A 24,740-nucleotide genomic window follows, 5' to 3' on the forward strand; every position below is an offset into this window, starting at 1 on the left:
CCAGAGGCCTCAAAAGCCGACTTAGCCAAGGACTCGGTGCGTCTGTCAGTGGAATCCTTAAGAGATGACGCATTGTCCAGCGGAAGAGTCGTGACCTTGGTCAACCGAGAGATCGGGGGATCCACAGCAGGTGGACCTGACCAGCGAGAGACGAGGTCCTCGGGGAAAGGATAAAGGACCGACAAGTGTTTAGGCTTTGAGAAACGCTTGTCTGGGGTCTTCCAAAATTTGGAAAACAGGTCCTCAAATTCCTTGTGACTGGGGAAAGTGCTGCGGACACGGTGGCCGCTTTTATGGAAAAAAACCTCATCAGCAGGCGAGGGGTCCGGAGAATCCTTCAATTGGAAGGTATCGCGGACTGCGGCCACAAGGCTGTCAACAGTGGAAGCCGCGGGGGAAACATCCTCAGGATCAGAGTTGGAAGCCGACTCCGAATCCGACAGATCTCCAGGCGAATGGGATCGCCTGTTAGGAGAGATATGAGTAGGGGCCAGGCTAGTTCCAGGGGAGCCAGAGGAAGAACGAGAAGAGGCACGGCGAGGACGCTTGTGAGAGCGACTCCTGCCGGGTCGTACGCAACTGGCTGCCGGGCGGGATTGGGCAGGCGCTGAAGAAGAAGCAGACAGGCGATCAAGGGCGGCCGCCACAGACTGGGACAACTGAGCCATCTGCGACACTGACTGGCAGAGAGAGCGCGCCCAGGCCGGAGCAGACTCCTCAGACTCCGGTGGGGGGTCCTGAGTAGGGGACATAGACGAGCAGGACTGCATGGAACAAGCAGCGCAGATAGGCTGAGAGTGGCCAGAAGCAGATTTAGTGTTACAAGACGTACAGAAATAGTAGGTAACAGAGGAAGAGGGAGGATGCTGGCGGCGTGTGGATTCAGATCTTGAGTCAGACATAATGAAAAACTAAATATATATATATATATCTATTAGTAGAAAAAAACCACAGCCAGCTAGTGTATTCCTACAGGCAGATAACTGATGGAGCAGAGAAGAAACCTGTAGAATGACAGAATACACACCATGAGAAAACTCAGAAAGGACAGAAAAAATATGGAATAAAGTCCCAAAGAGACCTTACCAGGCATGAATCTGTGGAAGGAAGCAAAGGTCCGGGCAGGGCACAGGACGGCTGCTGACAGAAGAAGCAGAAGAAGCAGACTGGCCAGGGAGAACAGGCTGGGGGTTGTAGTCCCACGCTAAGGACTCCTAACGACCGCGGAGCTGCGCAGTCTGTCGAACCGACCGGGCTGTACAGAAGACCGCGTCACGTGCGTAGTGACGCGTCACGTACGGCGTGACGTCAGACGTCGGACCGCGCGGGAAGAAGCCCGCGCGCGGGAAATTTAAAAGGACCGGAAGAGAAGCGGCGCGCGCGCGCGCGCGGGAAGAAGAGGCCCGAGAACCGGAAGTCACGGCCGGACCCGGAAGACGCGGTCCATAGGAGAGGGGAGGGGGGCCCCGCAGCCGGCCCCTAAAGCGGCATCCCAGTTCCCGACCCCCCCGCGTGCGGAGACGGTATGAGGACCGGAACGCAGCGGGGGAGGGAAAAAGGTGCAGGGAACGGAGCAGGTGCCCGGAGGGACGGACGGGGACTTGGGCTCTCTACCCCCCCAGATAGCAGAGCGGACTAGAGACAGACCGCGGGAGGGAACGGGGGACCCCAGGGGGAGGGAGAGGAGTAGGGGATCTATTACTTACCCCTGTGAATGACCCCTTGATCTTCTGCCGGCACTATGCCGCGCTGCCGCGCGCAACTTTGGGAGGCTGGGCGGGCAGGGGCTGGCGGAGCAAGTCCGCATTAAGGAGCAAGCAGACAGCAGGGCTAGTCTGTGTCCTGGGCGCTGGGTCCGGCCGGTGGCAACCTAGGGTAAACAGCCCCTTTCCAGTTAGGTTCTGTGCCCTGGTTGCATAAGGGGGGATCAGGGCGAGTCTTTAGTGACCCACCGTGCCCCAGACCTGTAAAAAGGAAAAAAATTAAGCATTTTAAAAAACACAAGCAGAAACTGGTCTGGAGTAACCAGACCTGCGTCTGCCTCCTACTGACACTAAGCTAAACTGAATTAGCTCAGTGCCAGTGGGCGGGTATAGCCTGCTGGGAGGGGCCGACTTGTTTTGTTTTTTCTTAGTGTCAGCCTCCTAGTGGCAGCAGCCTATACCCACGGTGTCTGTGTCCCCCAATAAGACGCACGAGAAAAAGTGAAATAAAAAGTATGAAAAGTAAGAAATTACAAATTCTTTGTAGCGATCAAATAAGTTAGGAAGGCGAAAAAAAAAAGCAAACAAACACCACACACAAGTAAACAGTTCACTGAAAAACACTGTTACACTCCGAGTAAGCAAATGCGTTTACATACCAACTGAGCAAACAATTTCTCGGGAGGTAGATGAAGGGCCAATATATCAATCACCTGCAACACAAAAAAGTACTTTAGTAAACACTGCTCACAAGTACACAAGTAACAAAACAGTGTCTCTGGTTCTTCCCCAGCCTAGTGAATTCTTGCGAGACACCAGCTGCCAATGACCGACATCAGCAATCACACTGAGTTGGTCACTTAAAGGGAATTCGTAAGTTAAGGGGTGGGAATGGGACAGAGGGTATGTCCTCTCTGGGTTTTTGTTTACACTGGGAGATAATTTGTTTTGGAAAAAACTTTTTTAATAAAAAAGATTTGATTTAAAAAAAAATGAATATTGAACTGCCCTTCTGCAGTGGCTGACACTGCAAATCCTTAACATTACAGTAATTATATGTCTTCTTTGGCTGACCTGGACTGCATAGTGTTTAGGTAACTGCATTTCTGCTTCTTCTTCCAACAGCTCATCATCATCATCATCTTCTTCATCTTCTGGGTCCAACTGCCCAGGAGGTGGCTTAGCGCACATGATGGGGAAAATGACATTGAGAATCTGAGGCAGCAGCTTTTGTTTCAAGATGGACTAAAAGACAGGTAGAAATACAAAAAAGGGCATATAAGTCAACAACAACATGGTGGGCCTTATCTAGGTAATCCATTTTAAACAAACCTTTTGGTCTTAAAAAAAAAAAAAAAAAAGACAGGGGAAATAACATATGACACAGTCCCCACTGAAAGCAACTGAAGCTAGTATAATATAAAGATGTGCTGAGCCCTTGGTCTTCATCCGGACCAATGGATGAAGCTCCAGATAAGGGATCACCTACAGTAAATCAGAACTTCCTAGTAGGGTATTAGAAAGTTAGTTTAGTAAAGTGGACACCCACTGGACAACAAAGAATTCAATGCAAAAAACTTATGTAAATAGCTCATGGTCCTTTGACTAAATAGATGGAATGGACAAGACTATTTTGAATATTTCAACACATCAATGTAAATGAGTTATTGTTATAAATAGAAATGAGCGACGAAAGTGTTCGCACTGAAACTAGTAGGATTTGAATTTGTCCCTCCAGAGGATCCACAGCCAAGAGGAGTGACGTCACTCAGGACTGTTCCAGTTCACTAAGAAACTATTGTGCTAGTGCACGGTGTTACAGGCCGGAACACTGAACTAGCAGGATAATCACCTGGAAGACTGCACACTAAGTACAGCGGCCACAGGCTCTCAACCTGAACTTCAGCATGGTCTCTGCCTCAGGACTATATGCATACAACGGATAATAGGTAGGCTTTTTCCAATATCTGCATTGTAGTGGCCATTTTATTGCAGACTTACTACTCATGTGTATGAGACCAGGCATTGCTGTGTGACAACAAGGTTTATTATATTTGTATGCACAACATTTACCAATAGGCACATTTATAACGGAAATATCACTCCAAGCACTGGATGTAGCACATATGTATCTAGGTATATATGTGCTCAATTTATTTTAGTATTTTCACTATCTGGGGAGACAAATAGGGTTCTTCCTAACATCTAGCTGCTATCTTGAAGCATCATATAGCGCCAGCGTTGATTCTCTTGACACTATAAGGGACCTTATCTTTTATGGTTGTAAATAGAAATGAACGAATTAACAGAAATAACAAAGAGGGGCGCTTTGTTATCTCGGCAATCTGCTTGTCTGCCTGCTGCTTCTTAACACAGTGCTGCTTAGGCCTTATGCACACGTTCCGTAATTTAGGGATCCGTATTTATGGATCCGAGTTAGTGCACATTGATGTCTATTGGGCTCTTCACACTATCAGTAGCAGAAATGGATGAAAATCAATCCTGAAAAAAAAAGGACATGTCCTAGTACGGACCCGGTGCGGACCCTGATTTTTTTAGATCCTCTCATTGAAATCAATTATTTACGGATTGTAACATGTTGGCATCCGTATTTCGTAAAAAAATACGAATGAAGTGCATTGCAGTAGTAAAAAATGGATTTACGGAAATGTAAATACGGATGCAATACGGATGTCCAATCTGTAAATTTTAGCGGGTTGTTTCAGGACCAGGAAAAATTACTGAATGTTTGCATAAGGCCTTAGGGTGACGGGAAAAGCTGGATCCAGTCCTGGGAAACTGGGAGAAGTTTTCCAGGACTGGATCCAGCTTATCCAGGTACATGGGGAGGAGCGGAACGGAGCGTTACTGAGTTAAAAGGTAGCCGGCTGATGACCGGATTGGGATCGCTCAGGCAGCCCCCCGGCTCTTACCCGCTCGCTGCCGCCGCGTGTACTAGCGGCAGCAGTGAACGGGGAACGAGGAGCAAACTAGCGCTCACATCACTTGTTTTCTCCTCACAGTCACCCTGTGTAATAAGGTTTTTACTTATACTTTGTAGGACAGTGTACCTGAATCTTTAAACAATTCATCAGAATAAGGAGACATTATACATGTTATTTCCCAAACATATTCTAAGCGCACAGATTTCTAGTCAATTTCCTATTCAATAAGACGGCTATTCAGGAATTACACTAGAATGTAAGTCACACAAACATTAACCTACTCACTTTGCTTTTCAGCTTGATGAGATAGCGAATACAATAAAGTGCCTTCACACGGAGGTTATCAGATAGTGATTTGTTTATGGCAATCTGCGCAATAAAAGCAGAACAAAGTTACATTTAAACAGATACTATTTTGCCCTATTAACCCCACAATGTTTACATTCAGGCCATGTTCACACGTGAAAAAAAGCGTCCGTTCTGTGACACGGCCACTGTCTGAGATGTTCAACCTGGCCAATACTGCATGTGAACATTCAATCAATTTAATTGGAATACTGGCGCATTCAGGTGTGCCCGCACTACAATTAGCCATAGCAGACTATGTAAAGTATGGCCGGAGCCATACTTTACATTGTCTGCACAATCTATTTTGTGCGGCCACTGTTTAATGAATAGTGGCCGCACAAAATAGACATGTCCGTTTTCTAAGCGGCCGCATGGAATACCGGCCACAGTGTATACACCACTACACAATAAATGGAACAACTGCTTCCAGACTTTCATTGTGTACATGCCAGAGCCACGACTGTGGATAGGCCATCAAAGTAAAATACCTGGAAAATAACCATTTTAAAGGGATACGCCAGAGGGAATAAAAATCAATTTACCAGAGCGATTTAGTTTTGCTTTGCTGCATTTAAAAATCAGCAACATTTTTATTTTTCTGTCAACGCAACTGTATGAGTGCTTGTTTTTGCAAGACTTGTAGATTTCATTGGTCCCATTATGTTGTACACATGGCTTTTTGACTACTTTTGTTGACTTTTCAGGCTAGGGCTACATGGCGACATTGGTCGCACAACACAAAGTTAGCAATGTTGTGTGTAAAGTTTGAAAATGGTGAGGTGAAAGAGATAACTGCTGAAAATGTTGAAAACTGACAGTCATGTGCCTCATCACGTTCCTGTTTGAAATAAGCTTATGCCTCACCTCAAGACAAAAGTGAATAACCTCTGCCAGATAATGAACAATGACTGATACTTCACTCTCCATGAGTTCCTCAAAGACTTCCATTGCTTCACAAGCCTGGACCTGAAAAAACGGTGATAATGGTAGAAAAAAAAATATTTAAACTGGTGATGCTTTTTGTTACTGAGTTTATAGGGGGAGACAAAAGACCATGGGTATAGCTGAAAAAAAGGACTTAAAAGCCTTACCTCATCAACCTGTATCAGCTGTTTGATTGCTGTTACCAACTTTGGGATCAAAGACCTAAGTAGATTCTGAATGGAATAAAATTAAAAGATAAATTCCCAAAGTATCAAGAAAGACTTAAAGTGTAACTGTCGTTATAACTTTCCAAATCTAAATCAACAGTAAATGTGATATAAAGCAAATTAGCAATTTTCATTATTTTCTTTTTTTTGTTATCATGGAAAACACTGCACTTCCTGTTTTCTGACTGTTTCCTGTTTTTTGAGAAAAAAAAGTCAGAAAACAGGAAGTCCTGTGTATCCCAGGCCATCTGAGCGCTCAGAGAGAAGGCAGTCATGTGATCAGGGTCGGATTAAGGTTGGTGGAGGCCCTGGGCAACAATTTTGTTGGGGGCTCCCCCCAATTTCTTCCCCCACAAATAAACCATACAGCAATCTATATAGGTGGCTGATTACTGTAGGGGACATAGCACCTACCCCTCCTCACTCCTGGCTGTATGGCTCAGCATCCTCCTCTGTTCTGCATATGATGGTCCCTAGAGGCTGCAGTCCAGAGGAAGATGCCAGGCCCTAGAGACAGGATGGGGAGGGGTGAGCATCGTGGTGTGATCCCACTTAATTCAATGCGAGAACACAGCACTTTAGCACTTTCTGTGTGCTCTTGCCCACTGTGTTAGCCACCACTGCTAGCATGTGCAGTTGTGAATTGCAGGCAGAACCTGGACTCCCCAGAAAGTCCTATCTTCAGTTCCCAACCATATAAACTACCTGAAGCAGTAAAGAGCACCCAGAAAGTACTTAAAGGCTGTGTAGAATCTATATACCATAGAAGCTATATATCATAGGCTATTTGTCATATGCTACACACAGGCTATATATATATATATATATATATATATATATATACTCCAGCTCTGATATATGCCCCTATAGTATATACCCCTGCTCTGATATATGCCCCCATAGTATATGCCCCCTGCTCTGATATATGCCCCCTGCTCTGATATGTGCCCCTATAGTACATATCCCTGCTCTGATATATGCCCCGATAATATATATCCCTGCTCTGATGTGCCAATACAAAACAAAGCCTTATACTCACCTGATCTGGGCAGATGACAGGTCTTCTCTCTTCTGGCTCTTCTCTGTTCCTTCAGCCTGAAAGCCACTGTGACAGATCCTCCAGCATGCTCCATGATATCACATCCCTGCTGGAGAGATCAGGTTTCTTTGCTAAGGTCCCACGCTGTCCTCTCCTCAGTGATGGGGAGGGGCGAGGGGGGAGTGAGGACCTCTGCAGGAGACAGGCACCCAGAAGCTTGACAGGAAGAATCCATTCAAAGACCCACCAGGGGGGAGTCTGAGCCTGCCGGGAGGGAGATGTTTACACAGGATTAACCCTACACCTCCCTCCCTCCCTCCCTGGACAGCATGCAGTGTGCCCAGTGCTGTGTCCAGGTAGGGTTTCCACATGCTTTTTGCGCGTGGGACTGGCTCCTAGACACCACTTCAGGGTTTGGGCTGGTGGAGGCCCCCTAGTGGTGGAGGCCCCTGGACACGTGCCCCTGGTGCCCTCCCTTTAATCCGGCCCTGCATGTGATTAATGGAGACATTGAGCCATGACTCTCTGTACTGGCCAGAATACCTGTGTTTAGTCTGTTTTTTTCAACCAGCACAAGTCAAAAAACCTGCCTTCAGGAGACTGGACCTGAATTTCTGGTAAGTACAGCTTTGTTTTACAGTATGATAACAACAAAAAAAGTGAATATATGTTGCAAACTTGCTTTATTTCACATCTACTGTTGATTTGGATTTTGAAAGTTATAATGGCAGTGACACGCAGGAAAGAAAGGAAGGGGGAATATGATGGAAACTTTTAAATATGTCAAAGGCCTAAATAAGGTTCAGGTGAGAAGCATTTTAATAAAATTTAAAAAAATTGAACACGAGAACAAGGAGACACAATATGAGGTTAGTTGGAGGAAAGATCAGAAGAACAAAAAAATTTTTAAAAGAGTAGTAGATGCTTGGAGCAAACTTCCAAATAAATTTAAACTTGGTTGGGATAATTATATACACTGTAGCTATCCTAAGAAAACAATAAAAGAAATAATAGAAGGGCAGACTAGGTAGACCAGGCGGTCAACAATCTTCTATGTTTCTATGATTGAACATACAGTAGGTATACAGGAAATGTGTGTAACTACAAGTAAAGCAAGAGGTTTTGTGCTGCAAAGTACTTACAGTTTCATTACCAACCAGCTCGGGCACTATACTTGTGATAGACTGAACAGAATACAGCAGCAAAGGTCCATTCTGAAGATCCACAAGAGTTTGATTAAAAAGTTTGATTAAATCTGGGAAGTGGGGCCGGAAGGTTACAGCAGTGAGATCTAGAGCACAGCGAAGAACCAGGAGACCGACCTGAAATGAAAAAATATATATATAACACAGCATTTATTGTCCAAATGCAAATACCTGTCCCAAGACAAACAATAGTGTGGAACTTGTAAATTTATCTTTAAATAATCTGGGAAATTACAGGATAGCTCACTAACAAACACAATAAATACCTCATGTGGCACCAAATACAGAACTATAAAAGCAGTCCTCAAAGTCAATATATCTGACTTGGAAAACACTAAATACTATGTGGGTATTTATGTCACTTATTCCACATTTACAGATATAAAAAAAATCTTAAAAAAAATAAAATTATAAAATCATAAACTATATATATTTGACCAAACAGGTCGCAGTAACTCATCACCAGAAATCATGCTGCTTGTTGCTTATTAATACAAAACAGTCCTACATTCTATATAGACTTAAAGTAAATCTGTCAGAAATCAGAAAAATGTTTTCATTCTCCAATGTCAGCTCTCCGGCCACTGCTGTGTCTTTAACCCTTAGAGGACCGGGCCAATTTCAGTTTTTGCGTTTTCGTTTTTTCCTCCTTGTGCTTAAAAGGCCATAGCACTTGCATGTTTTCACCTAGAGACCCACATGAGCCCTTATTTTTTGCGCCACTAATTGTAGTTTGCAATGGCAGGCTTAATTTTTTCATAAAGTACACTGCGAAACCAGAAATAAATTTAATGTGTGGTTAAATTGAAAAAAAAAAAAACGCATTTCTTTTATTTGGAGGGTATTTTTTTTATGCCGTTCGCCTTGGGGTTACTTGGGGTGACTTGTTATATATGTTCCTCAAGTCGTTATGATTACAACGATATATAACATGTATAACTTTTATATTATGTGATGGCTTATAAAAAATACAAATCATTGTTAACAAAAATATGTTCCTTAACCCCTTAAGGACAGAGCCTGAAATGGCCTTAATGACAGAGACAAATTTTATGAATATGACCAGTGTCACTTTAGTCATTAATAACTTCGGGATGCTTTTACCTATCCGACTGATTCTGAGATTGTTTTCTCGTGACATATTGTACTTTACATTTCTGGTAAATTGGAGTCGATACTCATAACAAATCTTTATGGAAAAAACCCAAATAATGTGAAAAAATGTGAAAAAATGCATTTTTCCAACTTTGAAACTTCTTTGCGTATACAGAAAGTGGTTATACCACATAAATTATATATTAAATAGCATAAGCAACATGTCTACTTTATGTTGGCGGTATTTATTAAACTATCTTTCATTTTTTTTAGACGATAGGAAGCTTAAAACATTAGCAGCAAATTTCCAAATTTTCAGTAAAATTTCAAAATCAGATATTTTTAGGGACCTGTTCAGGTTTAAAGTGTATTTGAGGGGCCTGTATGTTAGAAAGCCCCACAAAGCACCCCATTTCAGAAACTGCACCCCCCAAACTCTGCAAAAGCACATCCAGAAAGTGTTTTAACCCTTTAGGGGAGTCACAGAAATAAAAGCCAAGTGTGTAAGGAATTTGAAAATTTTAATTTTCTGTGCAGAGATTTTATTGTAATCCAATATTTTTCATAATTATAAACCTATTACCAGAGAAATGCACCCCAATAATTATTGCCCCGTTTCTGCAGTTTATAGAAATACCCCATATGTGGCCCTATTGCGCTATTTGACGCAACCACAAGCCTCAGATATAAGGGAGCGCCTAGTGAATTTCAACGCCTCCGTTATATTTGGTCATTTTTGACTGTACCACTTCAGGTTGGCAGAGGCTCTGGGGTGTCAAAACCTAAAAAACACCCCTAAAGGGACACCATTTAGAAAACTACACCCCTCAAGGAATGTAACAAGGGGTGCGGTGAGCATCTGGACCCCACAGGTGCTTCACAGATTTTCCCAACAATATGGCGTGAAAAAAGAAAAATTTATTTTTTTACACTAAAACGTTGTTCTAGCCTTCAATTTTTCATTTTCTTAAAGGGATAAGAGGCAAAAAAAGACAAAAAATGTGTAGCGCAGTTTCTCCCGAGTACAGAAATACCCCACATGTGGCGATAGAGTGCCAAGGGGGCGCAGGACGAGCCTCCAAAGGGAAGGAGCGCCAATTGGCTTTTGGAAGCTGAATTTCACTGAAAAGGATTTCAAGGGCCATGTCGCATTTACAGAGCCCTCGTGCTGCCAAAACACTGGAAACCCCCCACAAGTGATTCCATTCTGGAAACTACACCCCTCAAGGAATCTAACAAGGGGTGCAGTGAGCATATGGACCCCACTGGTGACGGGCACAAATGTGGAACAATGTGACGTGAAAGGGAAAAATTTCATTTTTTTCACTTTCATGGCACAAATGTGCCCGTCATCAAGGGGTCCATATCCTCACTGCACCCCTTGTTAGATTCCTTGAGGGGTGCAGTTTCCAGAATGGGGTCACTTGTGGGGGGTTTCCAGTGTTTTGGCAGCAGGAGGGCTCTGTAAATGCGACATGGCGTTCATCATCCATTCTAGCCAAATCCAACCTCCAAAATCCAAATGGCGCTCCTTCCCTTCGGAGGCTTGCCCTGCGCCCGCATGGCGCTTTATGTCCACATGTGGGGTATTTACGGACTCGGGGGAAATTGCGCTACACATTTTGTTTTTTTTCTCCTCTTTTAACCCCTTGTGAAAATGATATATTCAAGGCTAAACCAACATTATAGTGTAAAAAATGTAATATTTCATTTTCACGCCACATTGTTCCACATTTGTGTCCGTCACCAGTGGGGTCCATATGCTCACTACACCCCTTGTTACATTCCTTGAGGGGTGCAGTTTCCATAATGGGGTCACTTGTGAGGGGTTTCAACTGTCTTGGCAACACAGGGGCCTTTTGAATGCAACATGGCCCCTCGAAATCCATTCCATCCAAATCCAGCCTTCAAAAACCAAATGGCGCTTCTTCCCTTCGGAGGCTTACCCTGCACCCGCATGGCGCTTTATGTCCACATGTGGGGTATTTCCGTACTCAGGGGAAATTGCTCTACACATTAAATGTTTTTTTTTATCTTTTAACCCCTTGTGAAAATGAAAAAACATGACAAGATTAATGATTTAGAGTAAAAATTTTACAAAAATTACACTAAATGTTGGTCTAGCCTTGATTTTTTTCCATTTCCACAAGGGGTTAAAAAAGAAAATGAACACAAAACGTGTAGGGTAGTGTCCCCTGAGTACGAAAATACCCCACATGTGGACATAATGTGCCATATGGGCACAGGGCAAGTCACCAAAGGGACAGAGCGCCATTTAGAGGCTGGAATGGAGGATGGAGGCCATGTCGCAATTACAAAGCTCCTGTGCTGCCAGGACAGTAGAAATCCCCGACAAGTGACCCCATTCTGGAAACTACACCCCATAAGGAATCTAACAAGGGGTGCAGTGAGCATATGGACCCCACTGGTGACGGGCACTTACGTAGAACATGTGCCGAGAAAATAAAAAATACAATTTTTTTCATTTTCACGTCCCAAATGTGGCCGTCACCAGGGGGCCATATCCCCGCTGCCCCCCTTCTTAGATTCCTTATGGGGTGTAGTTTCCAGAATGGGGTCACTTGTGGGGGGTTTCTACTGTCCTGGACGCACAGAGGCTTTGTAATTGCATCATGGCATCCTCTAATGGGAATGGCGGCCATACTTATTTAGCTGGGGAAAAGGGACAATTCTAATTTATTTGGGGGTATTAGGCCAATTATTAGTTTATAAGGTTGAAAATGACAGGTGTCCATCAAACTCAACCTGTGTTGATCCAGAGGAAGGCAAAAAACCCTCTTAAGGCAGACGACAGTAGCCTCATCACAGGGGAAAAATTCCTTCCCGACTCCATAATGGCGATCAGAATAATCCCTGGATCAACGTGACCCCTGAAATAGGAATAAGGGACAGAATTTAGATAAGGTAGAACCCCGATGACGTGTGGTGCGCCTTGAAGCGATCCAGTATGCAGAGGCCGGGGGGATCAGGACAGGCGTCACACTGGAAAATGTTGTCCTTCCTGATCCCCCTGTTACGCCACACTCTGCACTTCTTCTGGGGTCTCCCGTTCTCCAGTGTGGGGGACGTCACCTGGAAAATGTTGCCCTGGTGCGATACGGGGTCCCTCATATCCAGAAGCGCTGGGTCCGCTCCATGGCTGCTAAATATTAGGGCGCTATTACTGCTTCTGATATGTTCGGATCGTGCCGCAAGCTACAGGGCAGCGAGAGACCAGAGGAGGGGGCGCTGGTATAAAAGTTATCCCCGTACAGGTGGTGACCTTTATCCAGCAGTGGGAAGATCAGTTCCCGGACGATCTTCCCACTAACTCCGAGGATGGGGGGGAGGGGGGCATCTGGGGGCTGGATTCGGGTGTCCCTTCCTACATACACTCTAAGGGTACATGCACACTGCGGAATCGCGACAGATAACCCTTCGTGCATTCCACAGCTGGCACCCACCGGCGGACTGATGCAGGCGCGCGTCTCCACACGTGTCATAGACTCCATTCTATGCACGGGCGGATTCCGCTCTCCGTCCAACGTGTTCATTCTTTGGATGGACGATGGAATCCGCCCGTGCATAGAATGGATTCTATGACACGGGTGGAGACACATGCCTGCATCAGTCCGCCGGCGGGTGCCAGCTGCGGAATGCACAAAGGGTTATCCTTCGCCATTCCGCAGTGTGCACGTACCCGAAATCTGTAAGTGTACCCTAAGGCACGCTCACAGAGTTTGTAGAATTTCACACCATACCGTCATCTCTTATTGGGACGGTACTGGCGGAAAAGACGTGTCTGGGGGGCGGCGTACGCTACGCTACCCCCCAGACACGTCACTGGATGATGAGGATGATGAGGATGAATGGAGGAAAGAAGGATCCCCCCCATTCATCCTCACTGGCTGTTTCGGTGTCGGAGGCAATAATAACGTATCCCTCTGACACCGAAAACACCCTGGGGGCCATCTTTATACGGGGATTGGTATATGGGGTATGTAGTGGTGTAGTGTCAAACTTTATTCAATGTAGTGTGGTGTAATGTAGTGTTTTTTACGTGTTTTTTTTACAGTAAGTATAAAAAAAAAACCTACGCCAACAAAGGAGTTGCTGATAAATGCCGCACTTATGTGCGGCACTTATAAGCAGACCGTGGCAGTAGAATATAGAAAAAAAACACCCTACGCCAAAAAGGAGGAGTTGCTGATTAGCAGCGCACTTTCGTGCGATGCTGATCAACACTCAGCGGCGATAGGGTGCGGAAAATAGAAAAAAAAAATTTTGAAAAAAAAAAAAAAAAAAATTTCTACATTTGAACATCCCTGTAGCTGCTGATAAGTGTATTACACATATCAGCCGCTAGAGGGCAGCAGAGCGCAAAATACGGAAAGAGCCGACGCTGGAGCCGAAAATAGCCGAGAAGCCGAACGTGACGTCACGGAAGAAGCCGAAGACCCGAACGAAGACGAGGATGCCGCGAACCCGGAAGACGCCGATCAGGAGCCCGGGACAGGTGAGTAATGTACAAATACCTGCTCTGGACCCCTCGGCTACCTAGCTGAGGGGTCCAGGGCAGGTATTTACTATATTGTGGGACTCTGATCGCCGTGCCATCGGCCCGATCGCCGTGAATGGCCGGCCGGTACCGGCCGGCCGTTCACGGCGATCGGGCCGGTGGCCCGGCGATCACCATTACTTTTTACAGTAATGGCGGTCGGTGCCGTCCTCGGACAGCACCGACCGCCATTTTTTTCCGGGTCATCGGGTCGCCGATGACCCGGAAAGGTTCCGATCGCCGCTATTGGCTGATCTGAATTGATCAGCCTATAGCGGCGATCGTAAGCACGGGGGGTGTTAACCACCCCCCGTGCCGTGAAGCTAAGATGGCCTGCTATGATTTATAGCAGGCCATCTTCCCCGACCGCTGTGTGTGAACACGCAGCGATCGGGGAAACATCGGGCGTAAATTTACGCCCTGATGCGCCAAGTACCAGGGCGCGAGGGCGTAAGTTTACGCCCGATGTCGTTAAGGGGTTAAAATTGCTCCATTCCCAGGCTTACAGCGCTTTTATCCTTTTGTCATTTTTTGCACCATGATGTGTTCTTTTTATCGGTACCTTGATTGCGCATATGCGACTTTTTGATCGCTTTTTATTACAATTTTTCTGGATTTGATGCGACCAAAAATGCACAATTTTGCACTTTACCGTGCAAGATCAGGAATGTGATAAATTAATAGTTAAGGCGATTACGCACGCGGCGATGCAAAACATGTTTTTTTTATTTTTTTTTTATTTATAACATGGAAAAAGGGGGGTAAGTCGAAATTTTATTAGCGGAGGTTTTTTCTTTTCTTAATAATGACACTTTTTTTTCTTTTACACTTATACTAGAAGCCCCCCTGGGGAACTTCTAGAATAAGTGCACTGATCTCTCATTGAGATCTATGCTGTATAGTTATACAGTATAGATCAATGAGATAGGCACTCAATTGCTTCCTGCTACTGCAACCGGAAACAATCGAGTGCTGAGTCGGGATGAGCGGCATTACGGTGCAGACCCCGGCGCGAGCCGGACGTGTAGATTGCTTCTCTGGGACAACGTCCCGGAGGAGCGATCCACCCCGCTAGACAACAGGGAATGGCTGCATAAGGTAATCGGATGCAGCTGTCAACTTTGACAGCTGAATGAGATTACTTAATTAGCAGGCACGGCGATTAGACCGTGTCCACTAATAGCCGCGGTCCTGGGTGCCACATGTAGCCCGGGACTGCGGCTATTAGCGTGCACGGTCCAAACGCTGTGCCCGCTAATTAAGTAATCAGATTCAGCTGCCAAAGCTGCCGCCGCGAGGCCCCGTTCTGAACACCCGTAGGCGGCCCTGGACCTACAGGTACGCCCAGGGTCGTCTGGGGGTTAAGGAGGAGACGGACGGCAGCCTGAAGGTACAGTGGTGGCCGAAGCTTACAGTGTCACAGACCCGCCTCTGTGACACTGTAAGCCCAGAATAAAAAACATTTTACCAAAGATGTTGAATCACACAATATTGCTAAAGGTATGTGATTGGCATCTAGAGAGTGGCATATATCCTAATCCTTGCTGTCAGTTTCATTTTAAAATAATAAATCATACTTTTAAAAGAAGCAGTTAAAGCACCCATGTAGGCCAATAAACAACGTATAGTGCAAAGGATATTAAAGTGTCACTGTCGTTATAACTTTCAAAATCTAAACCAGAAGTAGATGTGATATAAAGAAAATCTGCAATATACATTTATTATTTTTACTTTTTATTTACTTTTTTGTTATCATGGAAAACACGGCACTTCCTGTTTTATGACTCTTTTCTTCTCAAAAAACAGGAAACAGGAAGTCCCATGTTTTCCAGGCCATCTGAGTTCTCACAAAAAGAAGGCAGGCATGTGATTGATGGACACATTGAGCCGTGACTCTCTGTACAGGCCAGAATACCTGTTTTTAGTCTGTTTTTTTTTTTTTTTTCAACCAGCACAAGTCAGAAAATCTGCCTTCAGGAGACTGGATCTGGATTTCTGTTAAGTTCAGCTTTGTTTTACAACATAACAAAAAAAAAAAAAAAGAATGTATATTGCAAACTTGCTTTATATCACATCTACTGTTGATTTAGATTTTGAAAGATCTAATGACAGGTACACTTTAAGTCCAGGGGCAGATGCAAGACCCTACCATACAGCAAGCTGACACCCAATGAATATATATCGCAATAAGATAACATAGGATAAAACAAAGAATAACTAGTTAAGGTGACTCTGTACCCACAATCTGACCCCCCCAAACCGCTTGTACCTTCAGATAGCTGCTTTTAATCCAAGATCTTTCCTGTGGTCCGTTCGGCAGGTGATGCAGTTATTTTCCTAAAAAACAACTTTCAAACTGGCAGCCCATGCCCTATGGGAGTGGCCTAGATTGTGTATGCATTAGGCTGGCACACCCTCTCTGTCCCTTCTCCCCGCCCTCCTCATCATTAGGAATGCTCTAGGCAGATTGCCTACTATTCGTCAGCTGTGTCAGCGAGGCACATGGGCTGGATCGTTAAGGCACCTGTGCAAATGTTCAGCATGGAGAAAATGTTCCAGTGGCATTCCTAATGATGAAGAGGGTGGGGAGGAGGGGTGGTGCAAAGTTACGGCACAGATATTCTAAGCCACGCCCGTAGGGCACGGGGCTGTAAGTTTAAAAGTTGTTTTTAAGACAATAACTGCATCAACTGCCAAACGGACCCCAGGACAGATCTTGGAGTAAAAGCAGCAATCCGAAGGTACAAGTGGTTTGGGGAAGGGGGGGGGGGGGGTCAGAAAGTGGGTACAGAGTCGCTTTAATTATTTGAATATATAAACCTACAAAGTGCAAGCTCAAAATTTACCAAAATGGTGACATGTGACATCACCCGGGTAACACTTTGCCCCACTACCTTACCATCCCCTAATACTGCAGTCAGATATGCAAAATGTTATTATGTGGTGAAAAATGATGCAACAGTTAAATATATGGTTCAAATAAGGACAAATCCCAGTGTAAACCCAAAGTGAGTGATTTTGCAGACCTACCTGTCTCTGCTCTGGAATATTACTGCGAGATGCCTGTAGCACAAACTGGATGAACTGCGGCCAGCGCTCCAACTTCTCGTTCCTTAGAATAACTGCAGAAAGCTGTGCAATAGCATGACGAACTTTGTGCCTGAGAACATCAATAGGTTATTAAGAGGTACCTACCACCCCGTTCATGCGGCAAAATACGTTTTCAAAACCCCAGCAGCTCCCCGCTCTGCTTCTAATGTGAGCATTGTATGGACTCGCAGGAAGCACTGTGGACTGTATGGTACGCGTATTATAATGAAGTCTATGGCGCTTCTTGCAGGTCCATACGACGATCGCATTAGAAGCGGAGTGTGGAGCTGCCAGGGTTTTAAAAAGGTATTCTGCCGCATGAACGGAGTGGTAGGTACTTTTTAAAGGTACTATGATGAAACCTTACCCTAAAGGCGATATTACACAGCACTATATTGAGGAGGAATTGAGCACCGACCAGTCAGGTGAGCGCTTGCTTCCTTCTCGCTGTATATGCTATTACACACACAGACAGCAAACGAGAGGAGTGGGCCCGGGAAACTGTGCGAGGGGCTGATCAGATGACCTTTAGATGGTCCAGGTCGCCCACTAAAATCAGAGGCGGCCTGCTGCTATCGCTGCTATAGAGTAATGTGAAGCAGACCGTCGCTGTTATGATCATGATTTTTCAGCAGCCATCGTGCATGTTGGCTGATCTTTGTCTTGTAACATGCGGTAATCGACCAAACGATTATCTTCCAAAACAGGCAGTAATTGGCCAAATACGGCCGATAATCGTTTGGTGTAACTTACTCCAACCATATTTCCCATCATTACGCTGATCCTTCCTGTGCCACAGAAAGAAGAGCTGTGATGACCACAACCCATCACCAGGGTCCAAGAAGTTGAACCACCACCCATCACACATTGATGATATCCCTTAAAGCGACTCTGTACCCACAATCTGACCCCCCCAAACCACTTGTACCTTCGGATAGCTGCTTTTAATCCAAGATCTGTCCTGGGGTCCGTTTGGCAGGTGATGCAGTTATTGTCATAAAAAAGTAATTTTAAAATTACAGCCCCGTAACCCTACGGGCGTATCTGTGCCCTAACTTTGCACCACCCCCTCCGTCCCTCCTCCCCACCCTCTTCACCATTAGGAATTCCAATGGGACATTTACTTCTGTTTGAACATTGCACAGGTGTCTTAATGATCCAGCCCATGTGCTGTGGTAACACAGGTGGTGAATAATAGGCAATCTGCCTGGAGCATTCCTAATGATAAGGGGGGCGAGGAGGAGGGACGGAGGTGTGGTGCAAAGTTAGGGCACAGATACGCCCGTAGGGCACAGAGCTGCAATTTTAAAAGTAATTTTTTATGACAATAACTGCATCACCTGCCAAATGGACCGCAAGACAGATCTTGGATTAAAAGCAGCTATTCGAAGGTACAAGTGGTTTGGGGGGTCAGATTGTGGGTACAGAGTCGCTTTAAGGCTATCTCACTTTAAATTTGTTACACATCTAATATTATATTTGTGCATTTCTGTCAAAAACAAACAGCATATTTTGTTGTAGAAATATATTAAGGCCTTAAAGTAATGGCTAACAACTTTCACTTACTCTGGTTCCTTTGGAATGACTTCAAGCAGAAGGGACTTCACCCTAAATAAAGAGACAAGAGCTGAGTATAAAGAATGGATGTATGTATGTAAAACTTTCAAAAACGCAAAAGTGACACAACTAAGCGCTTAACTACATTTGTGAAACTAATTTCTATAAGAACCAATGTGTAGAAATAGACAACCTAAAATGATGATGATGTCCTAAAAACAAGGCTCTGTTCATAAATTCGTTCTCTCTTTTCTATCAGATGTCTGTTGCTTTTCGACTGCATTGTGCTATTAAAGGGCTATATAGAACCCCCCACAAAATACACTATACCTGTTATATCCTTGTTGCATCCAGTGTCAGCACTCCAGTCTCCCTATCGCCTTACTTTACTTCCCTGAAGTGATGACCTGCCCCTACATACTGCAGTCAGTGATTTACCTCAGTGGTCTTGTGCAGACTACTACTGCAGCCACTGAATGGCTGCAAGAAGCCCAGGAAGTACCATGAGTGTGTCGTACAGGGAAGTAAATGAAGGCAGCAGGGAAGACCATAACAGTGGTGCTGGATAGAACAGCTGAAAAGGGACTCTGTCAGCAGTTTTCTTCTGTCCTATCTCAGGGTAGCATAAGCTAGTGTTAGAGAAGCTGGACAGAATGATGTATCACTTACATTGTTCTGTGCAGCTGATCCAGAGTTATCCTCCTGAATAACATGAATAAGTAGTCCCCTCCATTATGTGCATGAGCCCAGTAGTCCTGGATATTCATGAGAAGCAGAAAACTCTGCCCACTAGCTGCTGACTGGCAGTTATCTATCCATGCTGTGTATAGGCAGTCAGCTGTCAATCAGCAACTGGAGTGGGGGGGGGGGGGAAGAGTGTGGCAATATTCCTATTCTCCTGCATATTAGGAGAACAGCTGAACAGAATGATGTAGGTAACAGACAGATCTGTTCAGCATTTCTGTCACTAGTTTATGCTTCCATCATTTAAGGCAGCATAAACCTAGTGACAGATTCCCTTTAAATAACATGGACAACTTCTGTAAAGTGAACCAATCACGCCGAAAATCACCCTAAAGATAAGGAAACGTGCTGGCACATCACCCAGCACGCTTCCCAAACATCCCCCTGTACCCTCCGTGCCCCCCTCTATTAGAGTGTATTCTTACTTTTATGATGTCCCGTGCTGTATGTAAATCCCGGGAGAGTAGTCACGGTGGGCGTATCTAGTCACGGTCCTGGGCGGTTGGAATCGCTGTAATCACACCCGCCGACGTCACCTGGGGCCTGCGTTCCACGTCCGTGGCGAGCCGACATCTTCAGGACGCCGTGCATGCGCATTACATCAGCATCTTCACCCTCCGTGCAGTGCATGCGTGACATGCTAAAGACGTCGCCATGCCACCAACGTTGATCGCAGGCCCCGGGTGATGTCAGTGGAACGCAGGTCTTTCAATCACGCGCCTCTGGGCGTGATTACAGCGATTCCACCGCCCAGGACCGTGACTAGATTAGCCCACCGTGACCACTTGCCCGGCATTTACATACAGCGCAGGACATCATAAAAGTAAGAATACGGTCTAATAGAGGGGGGTACGGAGGGTACAGGAGGATGTTTGGGGAGCGTGATGGGTGATGTGCCAGCATGTTTCCTTATCATTAGAGCGATTTTCAGCCTGATTGGTTCCCTTTAAGTACATACAAAACCATCCTCAGCTTCATCTTTGCTAAACCTTCAATTAAATCAATATGTAAACTAAGTAGTTTGGTGCACTGGGGGAAGGACTACCACCCTCTGCACTTATCAGCCCTGCCGGCCCACCCTCCTCATATATTTTGTGGCAGTGCTCTGAAGCTAGATCACTTTGGTACCCATCACTGTATAGCACCAGATGTATATTCATGAGCAGACCAGAGCACTGAATGTGATAATGGTACATGGTTGTTGGTAAATGGTAAGGTACATTAAATGGTTTAATTTTAAAATACAACTTATCCTGCAAAAATAAGCCCTCATGTGGGTATATAGATGGAAAAATAATAACTATATGACTATTGAAAGTGCTGTGAAAACAGTTGAACCGCTTTATCCCTGCTCATAGAGTTCAGTTACTAAAAAGCTGACACAACAATCTCTGCATACAGCCAGTGACTTGAATGGACATTGTGTACAGTGTTGTTTCAGATAAAGCTTCTCCACACAGCCCGGCCAGTTAGACAGTTTTAGTTACTCACCCGAGTGTTAATTAGACTTGCTTTTCAAAAAGAGCTTGTGCTGTATCTGAGGTGTGCGTTATAAAGAATAAGGTTTTTGGACTGGTGTATATACATGCGCCAATATATATTAAATTAAATGCAAACACAGTAATATGTAATAGTGGGGGTACTAGAGGGGTCCTGGACAACATATGAACCAATTACCAATAGAAAAGAAAGAGAATCTTCAAAACTGATTCTTCTTCTCTGTAATAAATGGAATTTAGGAAAACGTACCAGTTTTCCCACTAGTTATTTTCTGTAAATCCAAAATTAGGCAGAGGGCTCGCACACAGCACTCTATGGGGATCACTACATTAAAGAGCACTTGTCATTAAAAATAACTTCTGACATATCATCAGGCATGTCAAAATTTATTGATCACAGCGGGTCTCACTGCTGACGCCTACTGCGATCAGAAGATATAGCCGGCCACCTGACAGTTCAGCCTGACTTATATTGTCGGAATTAAACGATCCGGAGATATGGCTGAAGGGTGGATCGCATGTCTGACGCTCTCTCCCTGGCTATATCTCCTGTTCACAGTGGGTCTCAGCAGTGACACCGCTGTAATTATTACCTTTTGATATGCCTGATGACAAGAGTTATTTTAATGACAGGTACTCTTTAAAGGGAATGTACCATCAGGCCCGGGCTGAAGCACTGGAGGCGGGCCGACCAACCCCTAGTGGGAGGAAACCCCCGCCCCTCTATGAAACAGCTCCATTAGAATCAATCATAGAGGGGCAGGGGTTTCCTCTCACTGGGGGTGGGTCAGCCCGCCTCCAGTGCTTCAGCCCGGGCCTGATGGTACATTCCCTTTAAGTTTGATACATGGCACAGAAATTACCAGGATATCACTCTGGCTCAAATCCCTAGTACTTACCCTTCTTGCTGATCCACAGGCATCATTTTCCATCTTTTGATCAAGCGTCTACGTAATAAAACGGCCGCAAACTGTCGAATCTGCATGAAATGAATACATGTAATTACCATTTTGATGTTTGCTTATATTCTGCAATGTTTCCTTGTTTCAGAATGAAAACACATAGCATAGTTATCAAAGAATTATACAGAGCAATTTTTTTGTAAAGCATACACAATCACATCGATAATTATTAGTCAATAGCTATTGCAGGAGCGCATTAAAGGGGTTGGCCACTTTATAGTTAAAATTGCTCAGTGTACAGTATTAGTAAGTGTACTCACTGTATATACTGACAGCAGCTCCCTGTGTACCTCATAGAGCTAATATCAGACTCCCCTCCTCTAGGCTGTGCTGCCCTGCTCTAAGATAAGTCTGTCCATAAGATGGCCGACATGGAGGAGCATGGGGCAGCAGTAAGGGGCGACAACATTTGCCTTACAAACCATAAAAGTGTATGTTCAGCTCACCTTCTATGTGGCACAGCATGGATCCAGTGTCTGCGCAGCCACTTGTGGTGTCAAAAAATTCAAGACCGAGTAGATCGAAAGATCGAGTACGACTTTGAATAAATCTTTCTTTAATTATCCATACTGGTAAAGCAACGTGTGCAAAAATCAAATTGTTTCTGGTTAATATGCACCCTTAGTTATGATCCTCTAAGCCCTACAGTTCCTGATCCCTGGCTCTGCCCAAGCACTACCACAGCACTGTACTGAGCAGGGGTCCCATTCTCTCCATGTACTGTATATTCTCACATACAGCACCCGGTGGGAGGCTGTCCGGCACAATTGTAGTGTGCGGCAGCCTCTGTACAATTATATTGCAAGTATAAACAATATTTGCTCTGTGTTTACAGTTTTTACCTGGGGGTCCGGGGCACCACGTAGCACATCACACAGTGCTGGAATAATCAATGGATCTTTGACGGCTTCTTTTAGCTGCGCAGTGGCCTGCAGAAATGAAGGGAGAGTTACCCACTGGTGTTACGGCCAACTACATCCCCAAGTAATTGATTCTATTAGCCAGAACACTGAACCTCTAGCTGCCTCTGCAAGACCCAAAGTAATTTCTAATTGTATAGAATGGGAAACTTACCTTATTATACTTTAAAGTTCAACTATATAAATATTATGCGGTTAATAAGTCCTATAACTAACAACTGCTTGTGCCCACACAGTCACTAGAAGTGCTACAAACTATAGCTTCAGCTTGCTTGTGTGTTATGCTATGTTATGTTAGGACTGCCTGGTATTAGAATGGGTCACACCACGTTTGGCTGTTTGCATGTCATGAACTATGTATATACATAAGGATACCAGCAAAAACATTTTCCAACAAGCCTATGGTTGTATTCATGTTTTTAGGACTCTCTAGACTGGCATCCAACTTCTTCAGCTGCCGGGAGACAAATGCCAAGCATACGAGTTTGGAAAACGTTGTCAAACCAGAACAATTTGGCAAATTCACTCAACAATACTCTGTAGTCATTGATATTAATGAGGACAGAGGTGGGGGTGGGAATGTGGCATGGCATGAAGCCCATTCCACTATATATCAGAACAGCTCAACAGAATGATGTAAGTAATAAACCATTCTGTTCAGCATTTCTGTCACTAGTTTATGCTGCCCTCATTTAAAATGATAAAATGATATTTAATTGGTGGACAGTGTCACCTAGGCGGGACTTAATGATAGTTGAGCCCTCTCCCCAGCCAGGAGATGGAGCCACCAGCTGTGAAGCCCCGCCTAGGTGACATTAAGTGAGGAAATGAAGCAAGAGTGTGGGGGGTGAAAATATCATTTTAAAGGGCACCAATAACCATGTTTTGGTGTTTTAACCTACAAATGTTGCCTAATAACCCCCAATTCAGCTCGTCCTTACACATATCTCATGCATACCACACTGCCAACTAACCCCCAAAAATATGCTTTCATTATTTCCCACACCATATGATAATAACCTGTTAACTATGCAAGGGGACAGGAACTAGTCACGGGTGGCGTGAAATTATATGTATAGTGCAGAACTTGCAGCATCACAGAGGAGCCATTACTTCAGAGGGATATATATATATATATATATATATATATATATATATATATATATACACTGAGGGCCCCTCAATAACGCTGCAGGTCCTGCACTGTACAGACAATTTCCCGCCAGCTGTGACTAGTTCCGGTCCCAGTGCATAGTTAACAGGTTATTAACATATGGTGTGGGAAATAATGAAAGTATGTTTTCAGGGATTAGTTGAAAGTGTGACAAGCATGAGATATATGTAAGGACGAGCTGAACTGAGGGATATTAGGCAACATTTGTAGTGTATAGTGACTGTATTTTTCTGATTTGAAAAGAAAAAGAAAAGGACTGGAGTTCCTCTTTAATACAGGCTTTTATTCAGCAAGTAGTTTGGTTGGTTTCCTAGCAACAGAGTACAGCTAGTGAGTGTCTACACAGGGCCAGCAGCCACTGAGGAGGCCAGAGTAGTCACCTAGCACAGGGTTACCCAATCAGGCCAGGATTTGAGGATATCCCATAGAAAGAACACCTGTGTGATAGCTGTCATTATATCAGCTGTGAAATACTAAAGAAATCATCAAAACATGGGGGTGCTGAGCTGGTGTACTGCAGAGGAGTGGGGCAGGGGGCTGTCCATGTAGTACTGAGCTGGTATACTGTAGGAGTGGGGCAGGGGGCTGTCCATGTGGTACTGAGCTGGTATCCTTCAGAGGAGTGGGGCAGGGGGCTGGTATCCTGCAGAGGAGTGGGGCAGGGGGCAGTCCATGTGGTACTGAGCTGGTATACTGTAGGAGTGGGGCAGGGGGGCTGGTATCCTGTAGGAGCGGGGCAGGGGGGCTGGT

At 44.8% G+C, this 24,740-nt stretch overlaps 1 protein-coding gene across 2 annotated transcripts in view; it reads right to left on the reverse strand.

Annotated features, from left to right (window-relative positions):
* The window catches only part of IPO4 (importin 4), a 67,411-nt gene that overhangs the window by 41,810 nt on the left and 861 nt on the right, over window positions 1–24,740 (reverse strand). For both annotated transcript variants that reach the window (XM_069961663.1, XM_069961662.1), the window contains exons 2-11: window positions 22,739–22,825; window positions 21,834–21,913; window positions 18,701–18,742; window positions 17,075–17,204; window positions 8,329–8,508; window positions 6,088–6,153; window positions 5,861–5,962; window positions 4,934–5,017; window positions 2,778–2,948; window positions 2,363–2,416 (exon numbers count right to left, since the gene is read on the reverse strand). In XM_069961663.1, the coding sequence (XP_069817764.1) occupies window positions 2,363–2,416; window positions 2,778–2,948; window positions 4,934–5,017; window positions 5,861–5,962; window positions 6,088–6,153; window positions 8,329–8,508; window positions 17,075–17,204; window positions 18,701–18,742; window positions 21,834–21,913; window positions 22,739–22,825 (996 nt within the window). The remainder of the gene's footprint in view (window positions 1–2,362; window positions 2,417–2,777; window positions 2,949–4,933; window positions 5,018–5,860; window positions 5,963–6,087; window positions 6,154–8,328; window positions 8,509–17,074; window positions 17,205–18,700; window positions 18,743–21,833; window positions 21,914–22,738; window positions 22,826–24,740) is intronic.

Source organism: Dendropsophus ebraccatus, chromosome 3, assembly GCF_027789765.1.
Source record: "Dendropsophus ebraccatus isolate aDenEbr1 chromosome 3, aDenEbr1.pat, whole genome shotgun sequence".
NCBI classification, from domain to species: domain Eukaryota; kingdom Metazoa; phylum Chordata; class Amphibia; order Anura; family Hylidae; genus Dendropsophus; species Dendropsophus ebraccatus.